Here is a 26,139-nt window from a genome sequence, read left to right on the forward strand (position 1 = left end):
TAGCATCATCTTAGTGCAGTGCCTCTCCTAGGGAAGATTAATATGTCGACAGACCCTTGATAGTCCAAAGGTTCACCCTGTAATGGTGACTGCAACCATCACCAAGCTTCTGAAGGTTTTGTTCCACATTCCTGAACTGCAATGGATGTCTTCAATATACAATGGACTTTCCAGTTATTTTAACTTCCCTCCAATAACATTAATTCCAATGATGTTTGAAGAAAATCAGAGAAGAGAAACATGAACATATTCCTACTGAATATGGGTCCAATAGGCCCAGAAACCTCTGATAATCTTAAAAATTAGTTCCAAACATAAACTAGAATTAAAGATTAAATCTGGAATCCCACTTTGAGATTGATACTTGGTCCTGAAGCTGTGATGGTGAATGATTACATCCTTAAAGGTTGTGGGATGTATATCTCTGAAAATTCTTTTTACTTTTGGAAATATCTGCCAGGATGGTCTCTGAAATTCAAGCAGCTTCCAGTTAATTGATTTTCTATTTGCTGATATTCCAAAGTATGTGGTCAAATTGAAACGTTAAGAAAATGCCAAGAAAATAATCATCACTCCTCTTATTCTCCATTCTCTAATGTTGAAGAACCTGAACACTGGTTTTAGATCACAGCCATGACAGGATCTGTGCTGGTGTTGTATTGTAGTTGTGGAAATGTGAATACACTAAGCATTGGGAGATAAACTCGGAGCATATCTGCAGCTAATATGCGAGATCTATGCACAGGGCACGAGAGTATGGAGAAATGAGGAACAACCTGCAGTCACAGGGACTGATTATAAGGGGGAGAGCAGGCAGCACAAAGTAAGAAAAGACTAAAGAAGAAGGACTTGATCCAGATTGAGAGCAAGAGGATAAAGGGAGGAAAGGGCTGTCAAAACCAAGGAGATGGCAGAGAATCAAGACTGGCCCCAGCATGCTCCTGTTAGGGCCACAGGTACACTGTCTATACTTCCTTAATGCTAAGGAGTTTAATTTTTAATAATGAGAAATGTTAATATGTTTTAATATTATCATTTTGGCATTTGCTAAATATATGTAAAAGGGCTTTAAACTCAATTTCTTTTTTGGGTTTACATTTCCTTTTTTGTTTCAGGGATATTTATTTTTGTTTAAGAGCAACGGAAGTTTATCTGATCCATGTACAAGGCATGCTATAATGCTGGCGTGTGCAGTGATAGATGGATTTGAGGGAGCACTGCTGATAATCTGAAACTATTTGGCAGATCCATTAAGCCTTAAATTAATTTGTAAGCATAAATGGAGAACAGACATGACAATTTAAAAATAAAAATTGCTGCCTGGGACCTGTAGGACAAGAATTCAACAGGGCCCTATAGCATCCCCTGCTGCGCTCCTCAGATATCTGCCATGGCTGTACCCGACATGTTTGTCATAATAAGAATGTTATACCAAAACTGACCCAGTTCTTGAGAGGAGAGCTTCATGGCAACCCATAAACTTGTGTCTGGCAAAAAACCTGGTTGTTCTTGGTATTCCATTGGATGTGGGGAGTCATGTTTTAAGAATATTTAGATAAATAGAAAAACGCCAACTGGAAGCAGCAGATAGAAAAAGGGGCCATTTGTCAGGTAGCGGAAAATGTAGAATTTGTGAAGACAGATATTATTGAAAATATCAATATCAGATATTTCTAGGGATGTATGTTGATTTGCACAAGACGTTAGCTTTGTGCTTTCAGGGTAGTTGTGCTTATTGCAGACACATTCTGTAGCATTATATTTACTCAAATATCATACACCACCTGCCATATATTATAGTTCTCACAGTCTCACATCTTGTACGGCAATTTAGGATAGAGTGTTGGTGTGATGTGACATAGCCTGGGTGGATTAGGAGCATATAAAGACACGGCTTGTGCTGATGCCACATAAAAGAAAATATATGCAGTACCACTCAAGAAAATAATTGATAAATCAAGATACAAAATTGTTGTTGAATTAATTATAGAGGATTCACTCACAGTTCACCCCAGTCCCAAGGTGCAAGTCCACTATATATAACACTATATCCAAAAAAGATGTGAGGACCTCCAATGATAAAGAAACAATTATATTAAAAAATTAAAAAAAATTCTAAGGACATGACAGTAAGTATATGAGTAAGTGCCCCAATAGGCACGAAACGCATTAGGTTTTCATGTCCTAATACATTTTTCAAATTTTTTAATATAATTGTTTCTTTATTATTGGAGGTCCTCACATCTTTTTTGGATATAGTGTTTTGGATTAGGAGCATGGCAGATATGAAGAAACCCTGTTGGTGTCAAGAAGCAACATGGTGCTATTTTAGCACATGGGCCATAGTCAGGCTCCCAGTCATGGAAGCCATCTTAATTATTTCTATTATTGGATTAGATCAGTGATCCCAACCAGTGGCTCATGAGCAGCATGTTTCTCTCTTACCCCTTGGATGTGCTCCCACTGGCCTTAAAGCAGGTGCTTTTTTTGAATTCCAGGCACAAAGGCAAGCTTTAGTGGCATATAAACCATGAGTACTGCTAAACAGAGCCTCCTGTTGGCTGCCAAACTGCCTAATTTTATGATTTCGTTCAGTATCTTAGTAATCCTTTTCGGAAACCAGAGCTAAAAAGACATAATTTATGAATGTGAGTTAGTTCAAAATTGTACACAGAAATGTGTCCATTTGAATGCCATTAACAAAGACATTTATGAACGCTCCTTAATACTTAGTCCAAAACATTGGTTGTTTCCCTTTCTCTATGTAAGTTGCAAGACCCAAAGGATGGTATTTGAGTAAAAGGGAGTCCTGGAATTGCCCCCTACATTGAGTAGATAGTACTTCCCGGGCAACCTCAAGTACTGCACTTTAAGAATGGTGGATCACAGAAAGTACTCTTTTGTTAATCTGAATACCGTGAATACAACTTGTGCACTTTTTTGTCAGTGTACGTAGTTAAACTGGGGTTCTAGGGGAAAGAGCTGCACTCTGTTTTAAACAAATTGTGAACTGGGTACAAATTTTGCACTTAAGAATTTGCAATAGATTTTTTTTATACAAAATGTATATAAAGTGACCCTGTTCCTTTCAGTGGGTTGCCAGAAGGGTGATAACAGGATAACCAGACTTCATTTTTAACAAATTAATGAGGCCATTAATTAAGTAACAGATAATGGGGATTTACCATAGAAAGGTAAGTACACAAAGGTTTAAAACTGACACTGCAATCTGGCACACAATAAACTCAAAATGAATATGCAATTGTGTGGTTAGTGCAGCAACACCTTCCAATGAGCTGCACTAAACACTTTTCAATTACTTTCTCTTTTTTATGTGTCACCGTTTTTGTAATATTGAAGTGTAAAGTGTAATTTTTCACTTTCTAAAGCAGCTCTGGGAGGGCGGGTCGCCGACCCTGTAAACTGTTCTAAATTGATGCATTTAGTTGATACATTTCTTATATGTGTCCCTGCTGAGCAGAATCCCTGCGTTTCATTAAAGGCAGCTGTTGGGATTGTTACAATAGTTGCTAATCAATGAATGTCTGATTTATCATAAGATCTAGAGAGAGTCAAGGTTCAGCCTATAGTTCAGTACATCAAATCACGTGTGTATAAAATGCTTTTCTCTTTGCAGGTTGGCTCACTCATCAGTCATGTGTCCCATGGGACCGAACTGGTCTATATTGGCCACTATAAAATTGACTTGGCCACCTGCTTCTTCCATTCTGGAAATGTATATTTCTTTGCATGAAATAACAGGCAGTTATAAAAATCAAGTGCAATTTATGGGTCTTATCAACCCTATTTCTTGATGACAGTTTATGATTTATATTTATCAACGCAACCACATATTGTATTTCTCTGTGGAGCAATACTCTCTTCCCCGTGACACCAATGGTAACAGAGCAGCTCTGTCAAAATGACCTATAGGAATGCTAGGTAAGGCTTTATGTTCTGCTGTTTCATATTTTCCCAAAGGACAACATAACACCCCATAATTAGTGCTGTACACAGAACAAGTAACAGAAATTGAAGACTTGTTAGAAACAGATAACTTATGGTGTGATGTATCATGCACAACACTGTATCAACACATACAACAGTATGCATAAACCTAAACCATACTTCCAGTTAATGTCTTGCTCTGGAGCCTAAATGGGCACAGTTAGCAGCTATAATAAGACGTTGTATAGCCAGCTTGGCAGCATCACTGGAAAAACATTAAGTAGAAGCAAAATAATCTGCTTTAAATCTGTACTGAATTTATTACTGGTTTATTTTCCACAATAAAGCAGTGAGAAAAGATATTGAAAGTGTTGGGTGGCATAACTGTGCAGAGAAGGGCTACGAGCTGATGAAAGATCAGGAAGTGGTTACCCAGTTCAACCCTTATAATCAGGGAGGGCTAGGGTTAGTCACAGGGCAGGGAGGAGCCACTTCCGAAAGGGGATAACAATAAAAAAGACCATCCTGTCAGCCCATTATTTGCCAAGTTGTAAAGGTCACAGGCAGAGGAGGGGTTGTTATGTGGCAATGTACCCAAAGATCTCTTCTTCTCATTATCAAATCATTAAAAAAAGCTCATTAAATGAATTGTTCAGTATAAAAATAAAAACTGTGTAAATAGATAGGCTGTGCAAAATAAAAAATGTTTCAAATATAGTTAGTTAGCCAAAAATGTAATGTATAAAAGCTGGAGTATAAAGGCTGGAGAGCCATAACCCTGCTTTTCAGATCTCTTGGTTTCAAAGATTGGTTACCAGGCAGTAACCAATCAGTGACTTGAGGGGAGGGCACATGGGTCATAATTGTTGCTTTTGAATCTGAGCTGTATGCTGAGGATCATTTGCAAACTCACTGAACAGTTATGTCCCTCGTGGCCCCCCTTTAAGTCGCTGACTAGCTCAGAGTTAGAGAGCTGAAAAGCAGGAAGTTGGATTCTGGCTGTTTTATTAGACATCCAGTCACTCCAGCCTTTATACATTACATTTTTGGCTAACTACGTATATTAGAACATTTTTTATTTTGCACAGCCTATCTATTTAGCCAGTTTTTATTTTTATACTGAACTATTCCTTTAAGAGCTTTAACACAGGAACTCCAGGAATGGAGAGAAAAAAATTCTTATGGATGAATAACTGTATTAAAATTTGACTTTGCTTAAATTGCTTTTCTGCTTCAAGACTCTGCCCATTGCCATTTAACACAGGGACTAATTAAGTTTTAACAAACATTTATGTCTATAATATAGGACAATAAGAGGCCAAGAATTAATACATTTACAATAACACTATAGATCGATGATATGGGGAATGTCAAAGCCCTTGCAACTACCACAGATCCTATGGAAATTTGAAGTCTCTCTCTGAAAATGACCATGCAATACAGCTCAGTAAATAGTAAATACATTCACTTGGGGTGCCTAACATTTGGCACCCCCAAGTGCTAAGCGACTTTCCTTCTCCTTTAAACAGGCTATGTCATCATAACACACAATGCTTTGCACCTTTATAATAATGGGTTGATTAGGGAGGCTTCATAAGACAGGACCTAGAACACACACTGATGTACTTCCCCTCAAATGTAACTCATTTTTTGGAGAGTTCATTTGCACCGCTTGGCCACAGCTTACCTTTCAGCTATCGAAAATTTTTCCATCCTTAACAGTACACTCTACTAAACCTTACTTTGGGTCTACTGATATTCTGGCCTGTGTTCCTCCACTGTGTTTAATGCTTTTGTAAAGGCAGCCTCATGGTTATGGTCTCAGATCTACTTGGTCTACATAGCTTTAAAACATCTACCACTGTTGGTAGATGTGGCAGCTTTCCGATGGTATCACTCATCAAATCCATATTAACTAGATTGCAAATGAAAAAAAGAGTACCATGGCCCATAAGCTTTGTAAAGTAGTCCATAAAGACCTGTAATGATGAAAATATGACTGAAGAAGCATCTTGAAATAAGCTGATCTGTATTTATTTATGTTTTTGTTTCCCTTTCTGTTTTTGTAATTCTAATCTGTATTTCCCCTTCCCTACAGAACATTTTGTATCTGAATATTTAAATTAAAGTGGGTGCTGTTAAATGACATTTTGTTTATCCGAAAATGTACAAGTATTTAAGGTATAAGGGTAAAAGACTGTTGAGAAGTGATGTATTTTTCCCTTTAAATGGATCAATAATGGTAGAAGAATGGTTTCCATATGTTATTACTTGTGGTTTTTGAGTTGTTTAGCTTTTTATTCATCAGCTCTCCAGTTAGCAATTTTAGCAGACTGGTTGCTAGGGTCCAAATTACCCTAGCAACCATGCATTGATTTGAATAAGAGACTGGAATATGAATAGGAAAGACTTGAACAGAAAGACGAGAAATAAAACTAGCAATAACAATTATTTTGTAGCCTTAGAGAGCATTTGTTGTTTAGATAGGGTAGGGTCATTAGAAAGCTGGAGTCAGAAGAAGATGGCAAATAATTAAAAAACGATTTAAAAAAATGAATGAAGACCAATTGAAAAGTTGCTTAAAATGTTCTATTCTATAACATATTAAAAGTTAACTTATAGGTAAATGTCTCCTAGAACAAAAAATGTAAACACATTTTCATGCAGGTATGGGATCCATTATCTGGAAACTCTTTATCCAGAAAGCTCTGAATTACCGGAAGACTATTTCCAGACTCCATTTTATTTAAATTATTCAGATTTTTTAAAACAGATTCCCTTTTTCTCTGTTATAAAGAAACAGTACCTGATCCAGACTAAGATATAATGAATCATTATAGGTAAAACAATCCCATTGGGTTCATTTAATGTTTAAATTCATTTTAAACAGACTTAACTCATGGAGAACCAAATTGCAGAAAGATCCCTTATCCGGAAAACCCCATGTCCCAAGCATTCTGAATAATGGACCCATATTTAATAAAACTCAGCAATATTTTGCTTTGAGTCACCATTTTGTGTTTGTTCACCCATTGACATAAGCATTCTATATTTACTGATGATACTAAATTGTGCAAAACTATAAATTCCATGCAGGATGCTTCTGCATTGCAGAGGAATTTGACCAAATTGCAGAACTGGGCAGCAAACTGGCAAATGTGGCTCAATGTCAAAAAGTACAATGTTATGCATTTTGGTAGAAATAATATAAATGTAAGTTACACTGAATGGTAGTATGTTGGGTGCCTCCTTAATTGAGAAGGATCTGGGGATTTTCGTGGATAACAAGCTGTGTAACTATAGGCAGTGCCATTATGTGTCTGCTAAAGCAAATAAAGAACTGTCTTGCATAAAAAAAGACTTGTTATATGCTTTTTATATCTGTGGTAAGGCCCCACCTTGAGTATGCAGTATAGTCTGTAAGATGGATATCATCAATGAGCTAGAAATAGTGCTTGAGATGTGGTAGACTGGTAAAAGGAATGAAAGAATAAAACTGAGAATTAGAAAATTTACCCCATTTAGATTTGAGTAACCAAATTTTCATTTAAAACAGCAAACGTAAGGAAAATTGTCTTTATTTAGTATTCAAAATTAACTATGTAGCTATGAGTCAGGAGCGTGAATTACAGTAATTAAAATGGCAGTTTTTTTTCATTGTCAAATATATCAATGGCACATACATCAGAGAAATATATTTTTCATCAGAAAGATTTATTATATATATAAGTTTTTTTTAATATGGACAGTTTTTAAGAAGACTTGAATTGTATTCAAGGGTATGATTTCCCCTTTAACTCTGAGTGGACTTTTCCACTAGACTTACCCTGCCCTGATATTTATTTTGGGACTATCAGTGTGACTGTGTTCTGCATACTCTTCTTCTTTCTGTCTTCTTGACATCCCCCACAGTCAGACCATAAACACAAGCACGCTGAGCAGGAAGTTTCATATTTCACAATACAACCATAATTGTTACATCAGAAACTATTTACCAACAATCCAAAAAAGGACCAGTTCCGTGGAAATAAAAAATGACAACTTCATATTCATTTCAGTTTACGTAGAGAGCCATACAACAGTATTAGAACAAACATAAAATATCAATAAATGAAATAAATACTGTATTGGAAGGAGAAGGGGAAGGTCTTGTCAGGGCTCCCCAGCTTCGTTCATTAGAATCAGTTAAACTAAAATAGGGTAAATTGTCTCCAAACCCTCCCTACAGCCCTTGTTCCTGTGAATGTGTGATTGATTTGAAGCAAAAGAATAAAAGGTTGAGTTTGCAGAAGTATATCTCATTGCAGTAATAAACGTGGTTGTTCAGTAGTTTGCTTATCTATAAATAAGAATCTATAAATTGATTTAAGAAAGATTATAAGACACGTTTCAGTTACCCCTCTCATTGCACAAGCTGGTGTTTTTAAATTACCTATAGGTCAGAAACCATCAGAAATCTTTGTTAAGGCAACTTTTTTGAGAACCAGTACATGGTTAGGCTCTAATCAGTTAATAACTAGGATACAGATATTGGAAAATAATGAATTACCTTCACATAAAGTAGCTACAGTGGATACACAGTGACCTCCAACCTGTAATTGCCACAGGAAGAGTGTATTTAGATTAAGGGCAAATGTATTTTTCAGTAAATACATTATATATATTGAATGTACCAGTGTCCTATTGGGGTGCCACCTAAGAGGCCCCCCATCCCACTTGCGAACTCATTATACCCACTGCCCATAGTTCGTGATGAGGAGCAGGCCTGGGTTAGCGGCACCCAACTGTTTTTTTACATGTTTTTTAGTTTAGAGGTTGTGTTATGGGTGGATGAGTTAAGGTTGTCAATACATCTGCTGGGAACTTTAATCAAGCTGCTGCTTTTTATGATTTGCTGTTTTTTGATTGGCTGCATAGTTTGCCACTTCAAAGGTAACCTCACTTTGATTTGTTTCACAGATTTTTTTAGTGGTCCCCGAACTCAGCAACTCCCTGTGTATTTCCAAGAACAGAACTGTTTCTCTATCTACAATGAAGAAATCACCAGCCAACATCACCCTGCAGCTGCTTGTCAGAGAATCCCTCAGGTATGGCCACACTTCGCTCACATTTTTTTCTTTGACCTTCAGTGTTTAATTTATACCCAGTGTTAGTTTTATTACTTTATTACTGTCAATATCTAATATGCTTTTTGGGGATATTTGAGCCATTTTGTCTGCTGTAATTTTTAGCAGCCCAAAGAGGACTCTGTCCCTGGAGCTGTAGTTTATTAAGTAGGAACTGCACAATGCATATTCTTGCCTCTGTTATGTACAGTATGTCTGTGAGTGCCACTGTTGATTCTTTTCTGTATTCTATTTTCTGGTTTTCACTTTCAGTGCCATGTTCCTGTCTCTTTATCCTTTCTGTAAGCCACTTCTCTTTCTTTAGCTGTAGATACCTACATATTGTTATGTTTTTGTCCCCTTTACACTCTCTCTCTCTCTCTATCTCTCTCTCTCTCTGGTGCATTAGTTATACAGTATATTGGTTGCGCTTGTTAATTATAACTATAAAGTCCCACTGACCTTAATACTGGTTATTTTCCAGCCTTACAGTTCCTTTGGATCTAGATCAGAATCCTGCTTTGCCAGTGCTGTTATTTCCCCGAGCTATGCCAGTGCCTCAGTGCCTTGTGTCTCTCCCAGAGCTGAACCAAAGCACATGCCCCATTACCCCTTACCTCATGATGACTTCAGCACAGAAACTGCCACCTTCCCACCGGAACCATCATTAAAAATGCTGTGTATTTCTCAAAACCTTCCTGTGCAAAATCCAGACATTTTGTTTCCACAAGTATCCTGCCCAAAAAATAATTATTCTGGCTCTTTCATAGAAAGCAGCATCCTTGGCCACACTGCACCCTCCCTTGCAGATGGCTACCCCTTGTATTCAGAAAACTCTTCCCCTCACATATTCTCCTTTCCAAAACAACGTGGGAGCTTAGCAAAAAACAAGTCAGCAGTGGACACTACAGAAAGACCTTCTTCTGTCAGCCCGTTATCCATTTCTTTAAAAGGTGAGCAAAATGCAGCCTGTTTCTGTTGTCACCTTACTGCCCTAATGTGTAGAGAGGTAGCATCTGAGTTTGGTTTTGGAGAGGTTAAGGAGAGTTCATTATGGATTCAGGGTGGAATTACTCAGGTAATGAGAAGTAACAGAGACAGTGTTAAGACAAGAGATAGCTGATAGTTCTGCTTTTGTAAGTAATTATTACTTGAATATCTTTGGGAAGATTCTCATTCATCCAGGTCATGGTATATCTGTAGAAATAAGTCAAATCAACTGGACTTGCTGATAAACAGATTATGCTACATTCCATAGGATATATACCGAAGAAAGATCCTATGTACAAGTTATTCTGAATTGAGAAAGCCAGTTGGATGACTGATGAAACGTCTTCAAGGAAAAAAAAAACCAGCAAGTCCAGTTGATTTGACTTATTTCTACAGATATTATTACTTGAAGTTCCTAAACTTGACTGTTTTGACAACCTGACTGTCCCATCTCAGTGTGTCAGTTAGAGATTCTAATGCTAACAGACTACTGCTACACAAATATGGCAGCCCCCTCATAGAGGAACAGGGTAGTAAGAAAGATCATTTAAAAGCATCAGGCAAATACTTTTATGGCAAAATTATAAATAACATTCAATATTATATATATATATATATATATATATATATATATATATATATATATATTATATAAATAAATATGGTGGATATAAAAAAAGGTTATTTTCTGGTGTCAGTATCTCTTTAAGGAGCAAATTTACTAAAGGGCGAAGTGACTAGCGCTGGCGAAAAATTCGGGACTTCGCTGATTTACTAACGGGTCGCTGCTGTAAATTCGCTAGCGAAGGAGATAGACTGTAGAGCTACTTTGCATTCTAACGCCAGGCAATTTTTCCTCCGGCGAATGGACGTTACTACGCAAATTCACTAAGATGCGGATTTTAATGAACATTACCTCTTGCGCCCGACTTGCTTTCGCCACCTCAGACCAGACAAGTGCAATAGAGTAGATAGGTACCCCCTTTTAGGGTACCTGGCTTCCCTCCCTACATTTCCTAACAAATGGCACATAAACTATACACTGGGCTCATGTGTAGGGCAATATAACACCTCTATTTTATTAAGTTTTCCTGAGCTTGAGTAGTTGAATGTATTTGCTGCAACATCCATTGAAATTTAACTTCACCATCGTTTGGCGCAACTTCGCATTTTAGTGAATTAGCGTAGTCTTGGCGAAGTGTGGCGATGTGAGCGAAGCCGTCGCTGGCGAATTTCCGGAGGTTAGTGGATTTGCCCCTAAGTGTAGCACGTCCACATATACTGACGCCAAATTGAAACTGTCACTTTACAGTTGTAATTTTGACTCTATTGTACATGCGTAATATCCAGAGTCCTTTAATAAAGAAAAAGAGCAATGCAGGACAAATCTAGCAACAGAATTTAAGATAGAGCAAAGGGAAAGGACAAGTGGGAAGTTGGTTACATGCTTTAGTGAAACACATGCAAAGGACAAGCAGAATCTTGACCTTTGTGCACTTAATAAAACAAATACACAAGAAGCACATAGTTCCTGGGTGACAATAATTGCACTACAGGTTTTATGTCATTTAGATAGACAGGTATAATTATCTTATACCAATACCATGTCCCTCCACTTTGGAAAGAAGGGGGGCTGCTTCCTTGAAAATCACCATTCACACCAGGCTAATACGAGAAAAAAAGATTGCAAAAGGAAGCGCACACATAGAGCAGTATTGCCTTAATTAATAAGAATTAGTAATAAAGCCTATAGAACAGGGGTGTCCAAACTTTTGGCTCACCGGGCCACATTGGAAAAAGAAAAATTGTCTGGGGCCACACATGAAATACACAAACACGTTTGATTTGTAAAAGTAAAGGAAATACACAGAAAAGAACTACAATGTCAGTTGGATAACCAGATGGGGCTATACACTGGAATATGGGACACCTGGATATTAAATAGACTTATTATTATAATATTATTACTAGCTGGGCAATGGGCAGAGTCCCTCCTCCTCCTCCTATATCCTTTGCGACATGACGTTTCCTCTGGAACCAAGCTGGGCCACATTCATATGCATCCTGGGCCACATGTGGCCCTCGGGCCGCAGTTTGGACACCCCTACTATAGAACCACAAAGTGTTTTAAAAAATGTCTGGAGAGCTATATTGCAGAAGATCCACATTCTTGACAATTCTGCACTTCTGTGGCAGCAGATTAGTGAAGGTTCTTCCCTATTTTAGCAGGATAACGATCCCTGCTAAACTTCCCATGCTGAGATGCCAAATAAAGAAATTGACTGGTTGCACAAAGTCCTGACCGCAGCTCAGCTGTACACCTATGAGATGAGTTGGAACACCAATGTGAGCCAGGCCTTAAGCTGACCATAGATGCAAAGATTTGACCGTACGAATCCCCGTTTAATACGATTTTCGGGCCGTGTGTTGAGTGTGTTGACGTTTTTCGTGCCATGGCGATCGGTCGTTCAGACAGGTCAGAAAATTTCTGTCGGCTACTGATAATATCTCTGCATGTATTGCCGATCTGACAATATCAGTGGGAGACTGTCACCAGCTTTGTTTGACATAACCTTCGTACGGTTGCTGTCAGGGGCAGAACATTGTCTGATCTGTACTTTAACTACTTTATTTGATCTGAATGGTTAGTGGCAGGTCGGGAGATGGCATCGAACAATCGTTCATCCAATAGGAAGGTAAATTTGCACGTCTATGGCTAGCTTTAAGGGCAGATTTATCAAAATGTGAGATAAATTTTGGGGCCCATTTACTTAGCTCGAGTGAAGGAATAGAGGAAAAAAACTTTGAATTTCGAATGTTTTTTTTTGGCTACTTCGATCATAGAATGGGCTACTTCGACCTTCGACTACGACTTCGAATCGAACGAATCGAACTAAAAATTGTTCGACTATTCGACCATTCAATAGTCTAAGTACTGTCTCTTTAAGAAAAAACTTTAACCCCCTAGTCCGCCACCTAAAAGCTACCGAGGTCGATGTTAGCCTATGGGGAAGGTCCCCATAGGCTTCCTAAGCATTTTTTGGTCAAACAAAAATCGTTCGATCGATGGATTAAAATCCTTCGAATCGTTCATTTAATCGTTCGATCAAACGATTTTTCGTTCGATTGAATGAATAGCGCTAAATCCTTCGACTTCGATATTCGAAGTCGAAGGATTTAACTTCGACAGTCGAATATCGAGGGTTAATTAACCCTCGATATTCGACCCTAAGTAAATCTGCCCCTTGGTTTTGTCACAGAAAAACCACTTTCTATTAATTTCTATGGGATTTTTAAAAGTTCACCATCTGATAAATATATGGAGGCACAAATACAGAGATATAGTCAAGTGAAGGGATATGAAGTTCAGCAGAAGGATGTTGCAAGTTTGTTTGACAAGAATCCATGATAAAAACACTAACTAACCGTAGAATGGAAAGGTAGTTAGGCTGTTAGTAGTAAGAAAAGAAAAATGAGGATTATAAAACTGAAGCATTAAGGTCATTTTGTTTTTTTGTTTGATTTTCATGAACACAGAGTATTTTGAGAGAGTGAGAACTGGAAAGCTAATAATAATCCAATATCCAGATTAAATAATAAAGACCGATTGAAGAGTTGAACTTGTATATATCTACAGTGGAGCACAAGATATTAAAGGACACCTTTTGGGGGGCTGACATGCCACAGTATCTATCTGTGGGAACAATATTATGACTATGAGAAAAATTCCTACACAAAGTCAAAACCAGCAGTTGTGTTCCACTGTGCACTGCCATATGTGGGTGAATTTAGGATTATAGGGACCCTTTAAATGTACCCATTCCTTAACCCCCACCTTGTAACACTGAACATGTATTACAGTTGTTCTGACCATTGTCTTTTATTTAACAGCTAAGCCAGATTCCTCCACGAATGCGCCATCTTGTGGGCTAACTGGACAAAACAGCACGGTAACGACTGGAAATTATATAGACTAGTCTTATTTAGTTATTTAGAGACTACACTACCAGGATTGGTAATGCTTGATAAATTACTTGGATGAATGATCTATGGTTCCCTGCCTTCCCAGTGCTATTGTAAGATTATTTTGAACAATAAAGGGCACTGATACACAAAAGATAATATTCAATATATTCAAAAGGAAAATGCATTTTGTCTCACATTATAAAAGTTTTTTTTTAACATGGGACATTTAGACATAATTGACAATATATATATATATATATATATATATATATATATATATATATATATATATATTTCTGGCCCCCAGTATTTTCCCCCATTTAATATTCGCAATAAAAAGATTACTGTTCTACAATTACAGAGAACTAGTGATGTTTTGCAGTGATAATGTCAATTCTAAAGTGAGACAAAGTACTGAAAGTGTACAGTACAGTACAATATAGTAGTTACATACCATCTTTGGCTATATGTATGTACAGCTTTATTTAGATAGTGCTACTTGTATATGCAGGCTGCACAGTTGTAAAGTACAGGTATGGGATCCATTATCCAGAAACCCGTTATCCAGAAAACTCTGAATTACAGTATCGCCATCTCCCATAGACTCCACTTTATCCAAATAATCCCAATTTTAAAAAAAGGAGTTCCTTTTTCTCTGTAGTAATTAAACAATACCTTGTACTTGATCCAAACTAAAATATAATTGATCTTTATTGGAAGAAAAATCGCCCTAGTGGTTTTATTTAATGCTTACATGATTTTCTAGTAGACTTAAGGTATGAAGATCCAAATTACAGAAAGACCAATTATCCAGATCCCAAGCATTCTGGATAACAGGTCCCATACCTGTACATAAAAGTCTAAGTGGGTTGGTAACTTACAGGCAGATATTGGGGTAACAAGTGCTATTCACATAAGTTGCACCTTGTCTCACAAGTTTGAATCAGATACTGCTCTAATGTGTAAAGAGGTAGAGTCTGAGTTAGGTTTTGAAGAGGTTAAGGATAGTTCATTATGGATTCAGGGGTGGAATTACTCAGGTAATGAGAAGTAACAGAGACAGGATTAAGGCAAGAGATAACCATGAAAATATAGATTAGGGAGCACCTTCCATCAATTAGAAAAACAGTGGATGGTGTGCAGGGTCTGAAGTGTAAATCATAAATAAAGAGAGAAAAATATCTGACCCTTGGGACTGCACCTCCCCATCCCTTAGTCCAAAAACTCAATGAACCAGTTTAAAACTTAAGTTTTAATAAACAAATAAATTAAACAAAAACCAGGAAAAAATGTTAAATATGGGCTAGGACGGGAGACAGAAGTACAAAGGTGGGTGATGAGAGTAAAGGGGTTTTCTAAATGGGTCTCAGACCTGCCTATGCGGAAGGCGGAAACCTGTAGAATGGGTCTCAGACCCGCTTAGGAGTTATGTCAAGGTCCTTCCTTGAAGCCACGATAGAGGAATAACCACCCCTTTACCCACATTCAATCCCTCCCAATTGCGCAAAAGAGAGTTGGATGAGTGGGTCTCAGACCCGCCTATATGGCTTAGTGGTGTCTTGAATTATGAGGAGGGAACGTGGTAGTAAAAACCCGCCTAATGGTTTTAACAACGTCCTTCCTTAATGTCACGATAAAGGAATAACCACCCCTTCACCCACATTCAAACCCTCCCAATAGCGCAAAGAGAGTCGGGTGAGTTCAGAGCTATAGATAAGCTAGTACACAGCAAAGCCGTCTGACCAAACCAACAGTCTGCATCAGAGCTTGCGGAGTTCTACCCCTATAATTCCTTTGCCGATTACCACCCCTTCACCCACCAAAGTTCACCTCCCAGTTCAGAGTATGGAGAATAAAGAGCTGTACCGTTCTGGCCCCCTACATAACCGTTCTAAAAGAGCGCCTCTAGCCTAGGACTCTAGTCGCTCTTTTAGAACGGTGAAAGTCCGGACTTCTCTGGGACCAGAAACGCTTCTCCAGTTGGGTCTGTAAATGATAAATAAATCACACTGCTCCAGAATCTGATGTGTTCCACAGTCTCCCTTGACTGCTTGCTCCATTATAGCTCTCCATGCACCTTTTTAAACACTTTGTGGCTCTATGTGCTTTACTACTAATCTTTATTAATTAAGACAATACTGCTATATGTGTGCACTTCATTTTGCATTCTATTTTCGATTCCCTGTTTCATATCATTTAGATTAAATGGTAAATGTGGCCTGTGTTTCTCTTCAGACAGGTACAAGATCGGATCCTCTAAGTTTCCCAGTTATTGCTGATTCAGCTGTACAGCCCCCTGTGCCTCCCACAATTCAGTGCAACTTCTCACCAACATCCCCTCCTCTTCCTCCTCCCCCAATATTTGTGAGTCCTGTGTTTAGTCCCCAGAACAATAATTCCATTTCTGGTTCCACAGCATGGTCGTGCTCATCTCTGCAACCCAAAACAGAGAGACTTTCCCCAACATCAATTTGTGGTAAGCAAGTACCATGTATGAGCCCCTAATCTAAAATTAACTTGACATTTTGCCCCTCTTACTACTCAAGAAATGTTTTTTTTAGTATTAGAGTATAGAACATCTGGGAAGCTTTCAAATGTAGCAATCTTGTGCCTGTTACATTCATGCCTAAAATAACTCTCTGGTTCCTTAGGAGCCTAGCCCTTCTCATTAAAGTCTGGTGCTTCACTTAGTATGTAGGATCTTGATGTAAATGTGCACTGATACCCTGATACTGCACAGAGCTCACAATTAGAATAAGAGGATTAAATATGCTAGTGGAGTAAATACATTTATGGGGGTGAAAAAACAGTTGTGCGGGAGGGCAGCATTTATTTGGGGGCAGGAATTTGGATGGGGATAATGAAAATGGGAAAGTGAAGGTCTGCAGAGTGCACCCTGACATTATGGATAGCATTATATTTACTGTTTTGGTGGTTGAACATAGAATGGGAGGAATAGCTTGTGTTATACACATGACCAGTGTACCATTAGTGCATACCGCATAGAGAGCCTAGTATTATTATTAAGCCCTGGCCCCAAGTTAAGAAAGAAGGCAGATGCAACATTGGGTCAATGTACTTTTGCTTTTTTGTTCAGCAGGTGGTGAACACAAAGATTCGCTCAGTGTGCCCTTCCTTCAGACCTCTACCTCCTGGAGCAGAACTGGGTGTAAAAAGGTGTGTGGAGTAGTTCAGAAGTTTCATAAAGCTGCTTTAGAGCTAAGTGTCATTAAGAACCGTTACCTGATATTTCAGCATCCCTATGTGTGCAGACAAATGCATTTCCAACTTTGCGCCCTCCAGTTAGAGTCCTGCAGCGGGTCGGGTACCCGCTGGTTACCCACAAAAACCTGCGGTACCCTGCGGGTTGCAGGTATACGTTTCGGGAGCAGGTATAGACGTGGGTCTGCGGTTCTCCGGCTTTGCGGGTCGTGGGTCTTCTCAATAGCGAGTTTTACTCCTTTTTTTCTGATCACGCCTACTTCTAATGATGTCATTTCCGGTATACAATGACAGCACGCCCTGTTTTACTCCTTTTTTTCCTGATCACGTCTACTTCTGATGTCACTTCCGGTATACAATGACAGCACGCCCTGTTTTACTCCTTTTTTTCCTGATCACGTCTACTTCTAATGATGTCACTTCCGGTTTACAATGACAGTACTTCCTGTTTCTTGATGGTCAGCGGGTCGGGTTGCGGATAAGGTACTTGCGGGTCGTGTAGTGGTTCCAAACAGGTAAGTATGCGGGTTGCGGATCCAGGTGCGGGTTGCAGGTCGGGTTTAACAAATTGGTTCCGCACAGGACTCTACCTCCAGTTATTGTTCATATAGTAACTATAACCCTAGCATTAATTAGCAAGCCATGTGATACAACAGCTGGACAGGACCATAGGCTAGACCACCTCCATGGGATTGATATATGGTTGCATTTTTTACCTTCAACCATGTGTATGTTGATTCATTTTAACACTATTGTTGAAATATCATTCTGAACAGGGCAAAAGTCTTTTAAAGTTCACTATAATATAAACATATAGTTGTTATGCTCTTTAGAGAGCCCTTTGTGATTGAGTGCATGTACCGGTATACTCATTTGTCTGCAGGCAATCCCTTGCCATGGTTGCAGTTCCCACTGTATGCTCTGGGGAAGACATAATGGATCTTGCATGTACTCTCTTATAATATACACTTCAAGTCACTTACCTGGCATGACCCCAAGTACAACATAACATTCCCTGTCGCACTCTTCATTTTTCCATAGGAATTGCTGTATTACTGCAATCTATTTCATCTGCTAATCTGTAATTAACTGTAATCAGAATCATATAGGTGTAAATAGCTATGCTAAACTTAATATAAACAAATCTAAGTTATCTCTTCTTTCTAGTGCATTACATTTTGCCTCTCCAGGTCGAGGGCCAGCGCATTACGCACATCTCGGCAGAGCAGAAGCGGCGGTGTAACATAAAGATAGGGTTCGACACTCTGCATAATCTGGTGACAACTCTGCATGGACAGCACAGCAATAAGGTACACACCCTGATACACAAATAGCACTTACTGTACATACACCTAACCAAGTCAGCCAAAACCCCAGCCTGTCCAATCGATATGTTGCCAGAGATTGACCAGATATCTAGGACTGGATTTAAAAATCCATCTGGTGGAAGCACATGGAGCGCTAAAACAGTCCTTTCCTAACAGGTCTCCATGGGCATGTATTATGCTCCAGTCATGGGTGATCAATGAGTGGTCAAATTGGACAAATATATACTGTATCTGTTTAGCAACCTCACCAGATAAGTAGTTACTTCCTTGTTTGTCCAACTGAAGTAAAGTGTAATAAAGTAAAAAACTAAATACATGTGGGTCATCAATAATCCAGCTGCGTGGCCAAATTGTACAGTTGTGTTACCAACTGAATCAATTCAAAAGTTGGTCTGTATTTAGGTTAAAAATGTTGGGGTTCTTGGTAAACAAATTCATGCTGGGGAGCCATTGTTCTTAAGCAAAATGCATCACTATGGAGAACATAAGCTGGTTTCTCTCTGCCTTTATCAATCAGTCTGCTTGCTCTGCACTTATGTAGCCTGTGTTGTCAAGTCTTTCTTAATAATTCATGATCAACTGGAGTAGTCACCAAACTGAGGAGAACAATGTCAGAAGTAGCAATAGAGAGTCCAATTAGGGGAATAGGTAGAGGCCCTGGCCTAGCCACTCACCAGTAATATACAATTTGAAGAAGATTGACGCAAATACCTTGTCTGTAGCAGACAAGGTATTGGCGTCAATCTTCTTCAAAAAGTAGCAATATGCACAAATGCTTTTTATGTATTGACTAAACTGAGCAGGGAATTCACAAAAGTAGAGTTAGCCCCATAGTGATATTATGTGGATTAAAAACGTTATTACCAAATTCACCAGCGTACTTGAAAGAAAGTAGAAGGAAGTAGAATAAAATAATATTTCATATACAGTATTTGTTTTTTTCAAAAATAATATAATTGTCTAAAATATTACTATTTTCAGTTGTAAATGAAACCCAAAAACTAGTTTTCCAAGGTAAAATTGACTGGTCACAAGGTAGTGATGTCATGGAATTGCAATGTGACTCCTTATGGACAAAGAGGCATACACTTCTTGGGATGGCTAGACACCATGATTCAGCTACTACCAGCCCTCAAAGCTGCATGATGCAATGGGAGTGCCATAGAAATACATTGCAGTGGAAAGATCTGCCAAGTTGTCCACTTGTTAGATAAAATTACTTTCATATTTATATGTGAGACACAATTACTGAGGTTGGAGAAGCCAATAAGATATTATTATATTAAGATATTACATTAAGTCATTACAGTGTACTCCAACCTCTCTCTTTCTGTGCTGCATGTAAATTCTAACATAAGAAGGATGCTTTTTTAAACACTAAACCGTGTTGGACTGGCCCACCGTGATTTCAGGAAAGCTCCTGGTGGGCCCAAGTGTCAGTGGGCCTCTTGCTTCTAACCATTTCACCTATTTCATGGTCATTCCATATTTCTTTATGGGGAAAAGTGCGTAATAATGGCATAATATAGTACGTAGATATAAAAGACTAGGAGAATAAAGAGGTTGAGCGAGGAGAGGAGGAATAATAGTTTGGAAAATGGGCCCACGGTCTAAGGTTTTCTGGTGGCTCCTGGCATCCCAGTCTGACACTGAATACTAAGTAGGAAAAATTGTAAATTGGGTGAATTTTTTTATATCTTGTACCTTTACAAAATAGTTCTTTAAGTGGTTAGGTTGCTGTATCCCTAGCTCAGCAAGGCAACCACCCTGCAGAAGACAGCTGAGTATGTCTATAAGCTGCAGCAGGAGCGGGTCCAACTGCAAGAAGAGGCACAGCACCTTCGTTGTCAGATCCAGGAGCTCAATGACAGTATTAGGTATATGCAACCAAAATACTTTTCTTCTTTAGTTCCTCCCTGAGTGAGGCACATTCTATCCCACTTCTGTATCTGCATGAGCGAGACAAACTCTGCACTTCTTCATTAATACGACTGTTTACTATGTTATATATGCCCCATTCTCTCCTTGTTTCTATACTAAGTATACCCCAGTGTCATTCCTTCTTGTTTTATCTTCTCTCTCCCAATTGCCATTCACCCTTCAATATGCCATTCTTCCCTTCCCTCTTGTGTCTAGCACTCATGAGCTTAAGACTGTCTTTTGGCATCAGCCACCTGTGAATAGAGATATCCAAGTCACAGAGAGCCTGGCCATTGAGTAAGCAGGAGCAGGTCAAACTTTCTAAATAGCTTTTACTGCTACATGAGTAAAATAAACACTCAATTATGAAACGGAAAGCATGGATATGCTTGTTGCAGCATTCCTAAACATTCTTTACTGTCCTACTGCTGAAGCAACAGGGTGTGTATGCTATGCTCACTTTTGGATGGCAAAACTGACAATCACTTGCCCTTACCCATGTTTTTTTTTCCTGATTCTGGGGAAAATATTGCATTACGGGTAAAAAAGTATTTTAAAGCTCATTGTTGATTTATCCATCTTTCATCAGCCTTTGTCAGCAGCAGCTCCCAGCCTCTGGCATTCCTATGACACAACAGCGGTTCCAGCACATGCGTCAACTGTTCCAGAACTATGTACAATCACGGACCCTGCAAAACTGGAAGTTCTGGCTTGTATCCTTCATGTGGGGATACCTGCTTAGCAAATGCCTCCTGCTTTCTCTGAGTAACACAAGCAGTGGGAGGACACAAGGAGACTGTTGTTATTTTGTTGTTGTTTTTTACAGGTAAAAATCATGAAAAGTAGCAGAGTAGCATCCACAACCCCTTAGCTAATTTTACACAGATCATTCCTCTTATATAAATACTCTGCAGGCTCAGTAAACCCATGGTGCTCTGCAGAATATCAGGTATCTTTTGACAGGTACACCCATAATTTATTTTTCAGTCTTAGCCCCACATTTGACATCTATTAGATCATTTCTGCACTTCTTGGTCTATCATTTACATGTGGTTGACACCTTGCTTCCATCAGGTTGGTATATACAAATGCCAGTGTACATTTTGGGGCAATGGGGACTGTTTTTTATCAGGTGCTCAGTGCAGAACATAGAACATAGCAAGCAGGGGGCACAAGTGCATTCCTGAATGAGCAGTAAGGGTCTTGTGCCCCATTGTTTATACTATTCCAGTTCTTTTCCTTGACTGCCACCAGTTCAGCCTCGTCATCAGGCCTCTTTTTGAGTCATTTAACAGGACAGTTTCCACTGCAAGTCTGGCAGATCTCAGGCAGACGTCTCTTGAATGGTTGGACCAGTACTGCTCCCTCCCAGCGCTGCGGCCCTGTATGTGTGCCAATTACTATGGGTGATTTTATTTTTAAATGGGAGAACCTCTTGCACGCTATTTATTTCATTACTGAGAAAGAAATGGATTTATTAATTGAGACTAAATGATGATGGTAGAATAAGTGGTTGATATATATGGTTCATTAGACACAATTAAAGATTAGGGATGTAGCGAACGTCGGAAAAAAAGTTCGCGAACATATTCGCGAACTTGCGCAAAAATGCGAGCGGTTCGCGAACGGTTCGCGAACCCCATAGACTTCAATGGGAAGGCGAACTTTAACATCTAGAAAAGACATTTCTGGCCAGAAAAATGATTTTAAAGTTGTTTAAAGGGTGCAACGACCTGGACAGTGGCATGCCAGAGGGGGATCAAGGGCAAAAATGTATCTGAAAAATCTGCCTGTGTGTGCTTGGAAGAGATAGTGTAGGGGGAGAGCTGTTAGTGATTTCAGGGACAGATGATAGTAAGTTTGCTGGCTAGTAATCTGCTTGATACTGCTCTGTATTGGAGGGACAGAAGTCTGCAGGGATTTGAGGGACATTTTAGCTTAGGTAGCTTTGCTGGCTAGTAATCTACTGTTCTCTTTAAACAACTGCCATACGTTGACCTTGTAGGCATTGTTTGCCCAGTTTTTTTGGACGCAGCCACTGAAGCACAGTTGCCAGAAAAAATATGCCATATAAATGCTGAAAATAGTCATTTTTCGCCATACGTTGACCTTGTAGACATTGTTTGCCCAGTTTTTTTGGACGCAGCCACTGAAGCACAGTTGCCAGAAAAAATATGCCATATAAATGCTGAAAATAGTAATTTTTCGCCATACGTTGACCTTGTAGACATTGTTTGCCCAGTTTTTTTGGTTGCAGCCACTGAAGCACAGTTGCCAGAAAAAATATGCCACATAAATGCTGAAAATAGTCATTTTTTGCCATATACGTTGAGTCAACGTATGGCAAAAAATGACTATTTTCAGCATTTATATGGCATATTTTTTCTGGCCTCTGTGCTTCAGTGGCTGTGGCCAAAAAAACTGGGCAAACAATGCCTACAAGGTCAACGTATACACTACTACAGCGGTGGATACGGATTACGTAAAATATATGAATGCTGCTTGAAAAAAGTGACTCCGGTGTTTTTTCTGGAGACGGTAATATTATGGATATTTAGACAGAATGGGAACAAGGTCACACAGCTCGATGGCGGGTTGAAGAAAACAGTGTGCAAATAATGCCTACAAGGCCAACGTATACACTACTACAGCGGTGGATACGGATTACGTAAAATATATGAATGCTGCTTGAAAAAAGTGACTCCGGTGTTTTTTCTGGAGACGGTAATATTATGGCTATTTAGACAGAATGGGAACAAGGTCACACAGCTCGATGGCGGGTTGAAGAAAACAGTGTGCAAATAATGCCTACAAGGCCAACGTATACACTACTACAGCGGTGGATACGGATTACGTAAAATATATTATGGCTGCTTGAAAAAAGTGACTCCGGTGTTTTTTCTGGAGACGGTAATATTATGGATATTTAGACAGAATGTGAACAAGGTCACACAGCTCGATGGCGGGTTGAAGAAAACAGTGTGCAAATAATGCCTACAAGGCCAACGTATACACTACTACAGCGGTGGATACGGATTACGTAAAATATATGAATGCTGCTTGAAAAAAGTGACTCCGGTGTTTTTTCTGGAGACGGTAATATTATGGATATTTAGACAGAATGTGAACAAGGTCACACAGCTCGATGGCGGGTTGAAGAAAACAGTGTGCAAATAATGCCTACAGGGCAAATAATGCCTAAAAGGTCAACTTATACACTACTACAGTGGTAGTAAAATAAAAAAAAGTAAAATAAAAAAAAAATGAATATTAAAAAAAAAAATTAAAGTTGGTGCTGCTGAACTACTAGGAGCAGCAGATTAGCACACCAGTCCCACTCCCCAACACTGCTAGACTAATAGCACTGGGCTCTTATAGTAGTAGTAGTAGTAGTAGTAGTAAAACAACAAAAAAATAAATAAAAGCAGTCCTTACAAGGACTACTGTTATTGCAGCAGTCAGCAGATGAGATCAGAAGCAGGACAGCTGCCCACTGCAGCTACATACAGAGCACTGCAGTAGAAGGTAGATTACTAGCCAGCAAAGCTACCTAAGCTAAAATGTCCCTCAAACCCCTGCAGACTTCTGTCCCTCCAATAACAGAGCAGTATCAAAACGATTACTAGCCAGCAAACTTTCAACTGTCCCTGAAATCACTAACAGGCAGCAGCTCTCTCCCTACACTATCTCTTCAGCACACACAGGCAGAGTGAAAAAACGCTGCAGGGCTTCGGTTTTTATAGGGAAGGGGAGTGGTCCAGGGGAGAGCTTCCTGATTGGCTGCCATGTACCTGCTGGTCTGGGGTGAGAGGGCAAAAAAAAGCGCCAACAATGGCGAACCCAAAATGGCGAACGTCGCGCGACGTTCGCGAACTTCCGGCGAGCGCGAACACCCGATGTTCGCGCGAACAAGTTCGCCGGCGAACAGTTCGCGACATCTCTATTAAAGATTAAGATTGCATGTATTGACCCTAATGGCATAGTTAGATATTCAATTTTTGAGAAAAAACTTTTCCTGATACAGAGAGCTCCATAAATGGTAGGATCTAGTAGCCCAGAGAGGGCCATATCGCCTAAATGTGGGAACAGGGCTGTAAAATAAAGTCTATATAGTAGAGAAACTTTCTACAGTGTATGTTTTCTGCTGTAAAAAAGAAATGCTTAAAAATATAATTACATGCTATAATGTGATAGGGGGATTATGGGGGTTAATTAAGGAAGTCTGTAGCCAGCCAACATATAAAACAGTGACATAATAAATATATGTTCGGCTATTAATAGTTCCATTAAACAAACCAAACAACTAAATAAAAAATAAAGATATAAATAGTAGTCCTTTAATATTTGTTATTTGTCTTTCTTTCCAGCTGTGTTAAGTTCACTTTGCCAGCTCAGCACCTCTACATCCATTCTCAGTGACCCAACACTGTTGCCAGAGCAAGCATTACAGGCTGTCACCCGGCCGGATAATGAGGATATCTTTGTCTAATTGAGCCAGACTGACATTCCCTTCCCCGCACTGCTCTATGTTTATACTGAATATAAATGGACCTTTTAATGTGATAGCCTATTAAAACCGTGGACTGTTATATTTTTCCTTGGCATACCTCCCAACTGTCCCGTTTTCAGTGGAACAGTCCCTCTTTTAACAGCTCAACCACAGACCAGTGTTTGTACTGGAAAGTCCCGATTTTCTTTGCACTGAACAGCTAAAAAAAGATGTTTCTAACTTATTCGGCTTTTTGCAGAGAGTGCAGAACAGTCACAGCTGCAGATAAGATACTTTTGTAACAATTTTGAGATAAGAAAATAAGTAATTGTAACAATTAAGATAACAGGTCCCTTGGGAGAAGTTAGACTCACAGTTTAAAGGGCAATTCACCTTCATAAGCAAAACTGTAAAAACTGAAAAAAAAACCACAGAAATATGTTCAAGCTTTCATAACCTGCCAAATTTTGTAAAATGAACCTGGTAATTAAGGGGTGCGGCCACAAAAAAGGGGGTGCAATAATTTTTTTTGTCTCTCTTTTTATTTCTAAAATGTTGGGAGGTATGCCTTGGGTCAGTACCAGAAGAATGACCACGTGCCTTAAAGGGCATGTAAAGTCTAAAATAGAATAAGGCTAGAAATGCTGTATTTTGTATACTAAATATAAACATGAACTTACTGCACCACAAGTCTAATCAAACAAATAATTTATGCTTTCAAAGTTGGCTACAAGGGGTCACCATCTTGTAACTTTGTTAAGCATCTTTACAAGACTAAGACTGTGCTCAGTGTGGTCTGGGCTGCTTAGGGATCGTCATAAACAAAGCTGCTTGAGTTCTGCATGGCTGGGAAGTAAGGCGGGGGCTCCCCCTGCTGTTCATAAGTATGATTGTTTCCCTGCTCAGCAGTTAGGGACCATCTGACAATTCCTATCCACAGCAGTAAATGAAGGGAGAATTTCACTGCATACAGTCAGGTTTCTTATAAAAATGGTACATATTTTTTAATTAAAGTATATTGGAGATAGGTTTCTTTTTCATTAAAGAAAGTAAAAATGGGATTTTATTTTTTTGCCTTTACATGCCCTTTAAGTTGTCAGCTTGTTTAAAGAAATACTCCATGTGCTTTGTCTCTTGACACATACAGTATATATATATATATATATATAAT

General features: G+C 39.0%; 1 protein-coding gene across 1 annotated transcript; it reads left to right on the plus strand.

The window, feature by feature from the left end:
- Positions 1–675: 675 nt before the first annotated feature.
- LOC108708880 (carbohydrate-responsive element-binding protein) lies at positions 676–25,312 on the plus strand. The gene is made up of 11 exons (XM_041583566.1): positions 676–956; positions 8,908–9,035; positions 9,538–10,006; positions 13,935–13,993; positions 16,245–16,485; positions 17,107–17,186; positions 18,422–18,541; positions 20,309–20,436; positions 21,069–21,192; positions 21,734–21,863; positions 24,847–25,312. Exons 1-11 carry the CDS (start codon positions 908–910, stop codon positions 24,966–24,968), a joined length of 1,650 nt encoding a protein of 549 aa, XP_041439500.1. The 5' UTR covers positions 676–907; the 3' UTR covers positions 24,969–25,312.
- Positions 25,313–26,139: the final 827 nt, after the last annotated feature.

This window comes from Xenopus laevis, chromosome 2S (assembly GCF_017654675.1).
Source record: "Xenopus laevis strain J_2021 chromosome 2S, Xenopus_laevis_v10.1, whole genome shotgun sequence".
Taxonomy (NCBI): Eukaryota; Metazoa; Chordata; class Amphibia; order Anura; family Pipidae; genus Xenopus; species Xenopus laevis.

What these genes read in the sequence shown, in the direction of transcription:
- LOC108708880 (XM_041583566.1), top strand. Translation starts at nt 908, where the DNA reads ATGGCAGAGAATCAAGACTGGCCCCAGCATGCTCCTGTTAGGGCCACA. An exon ending in AAAACTGGAAGTTCTGGCTT is followed by an intron (nt 21,193 to 21,733) that starts GTATCCTTCATG and finishes GACTGCCACCAG; the next exon opens with TTCAGCCTCGTCATCAGGCC. An exon ending in CCTCCCAGCGCTGCGGCCCT is followed by an intron (nt 21,864 to 24,846) that starts GTATGTGTGCCA and finishes CTTTCTTTCCAG; the next exon opens with CTGTGTTAAGTTCACTTTGC.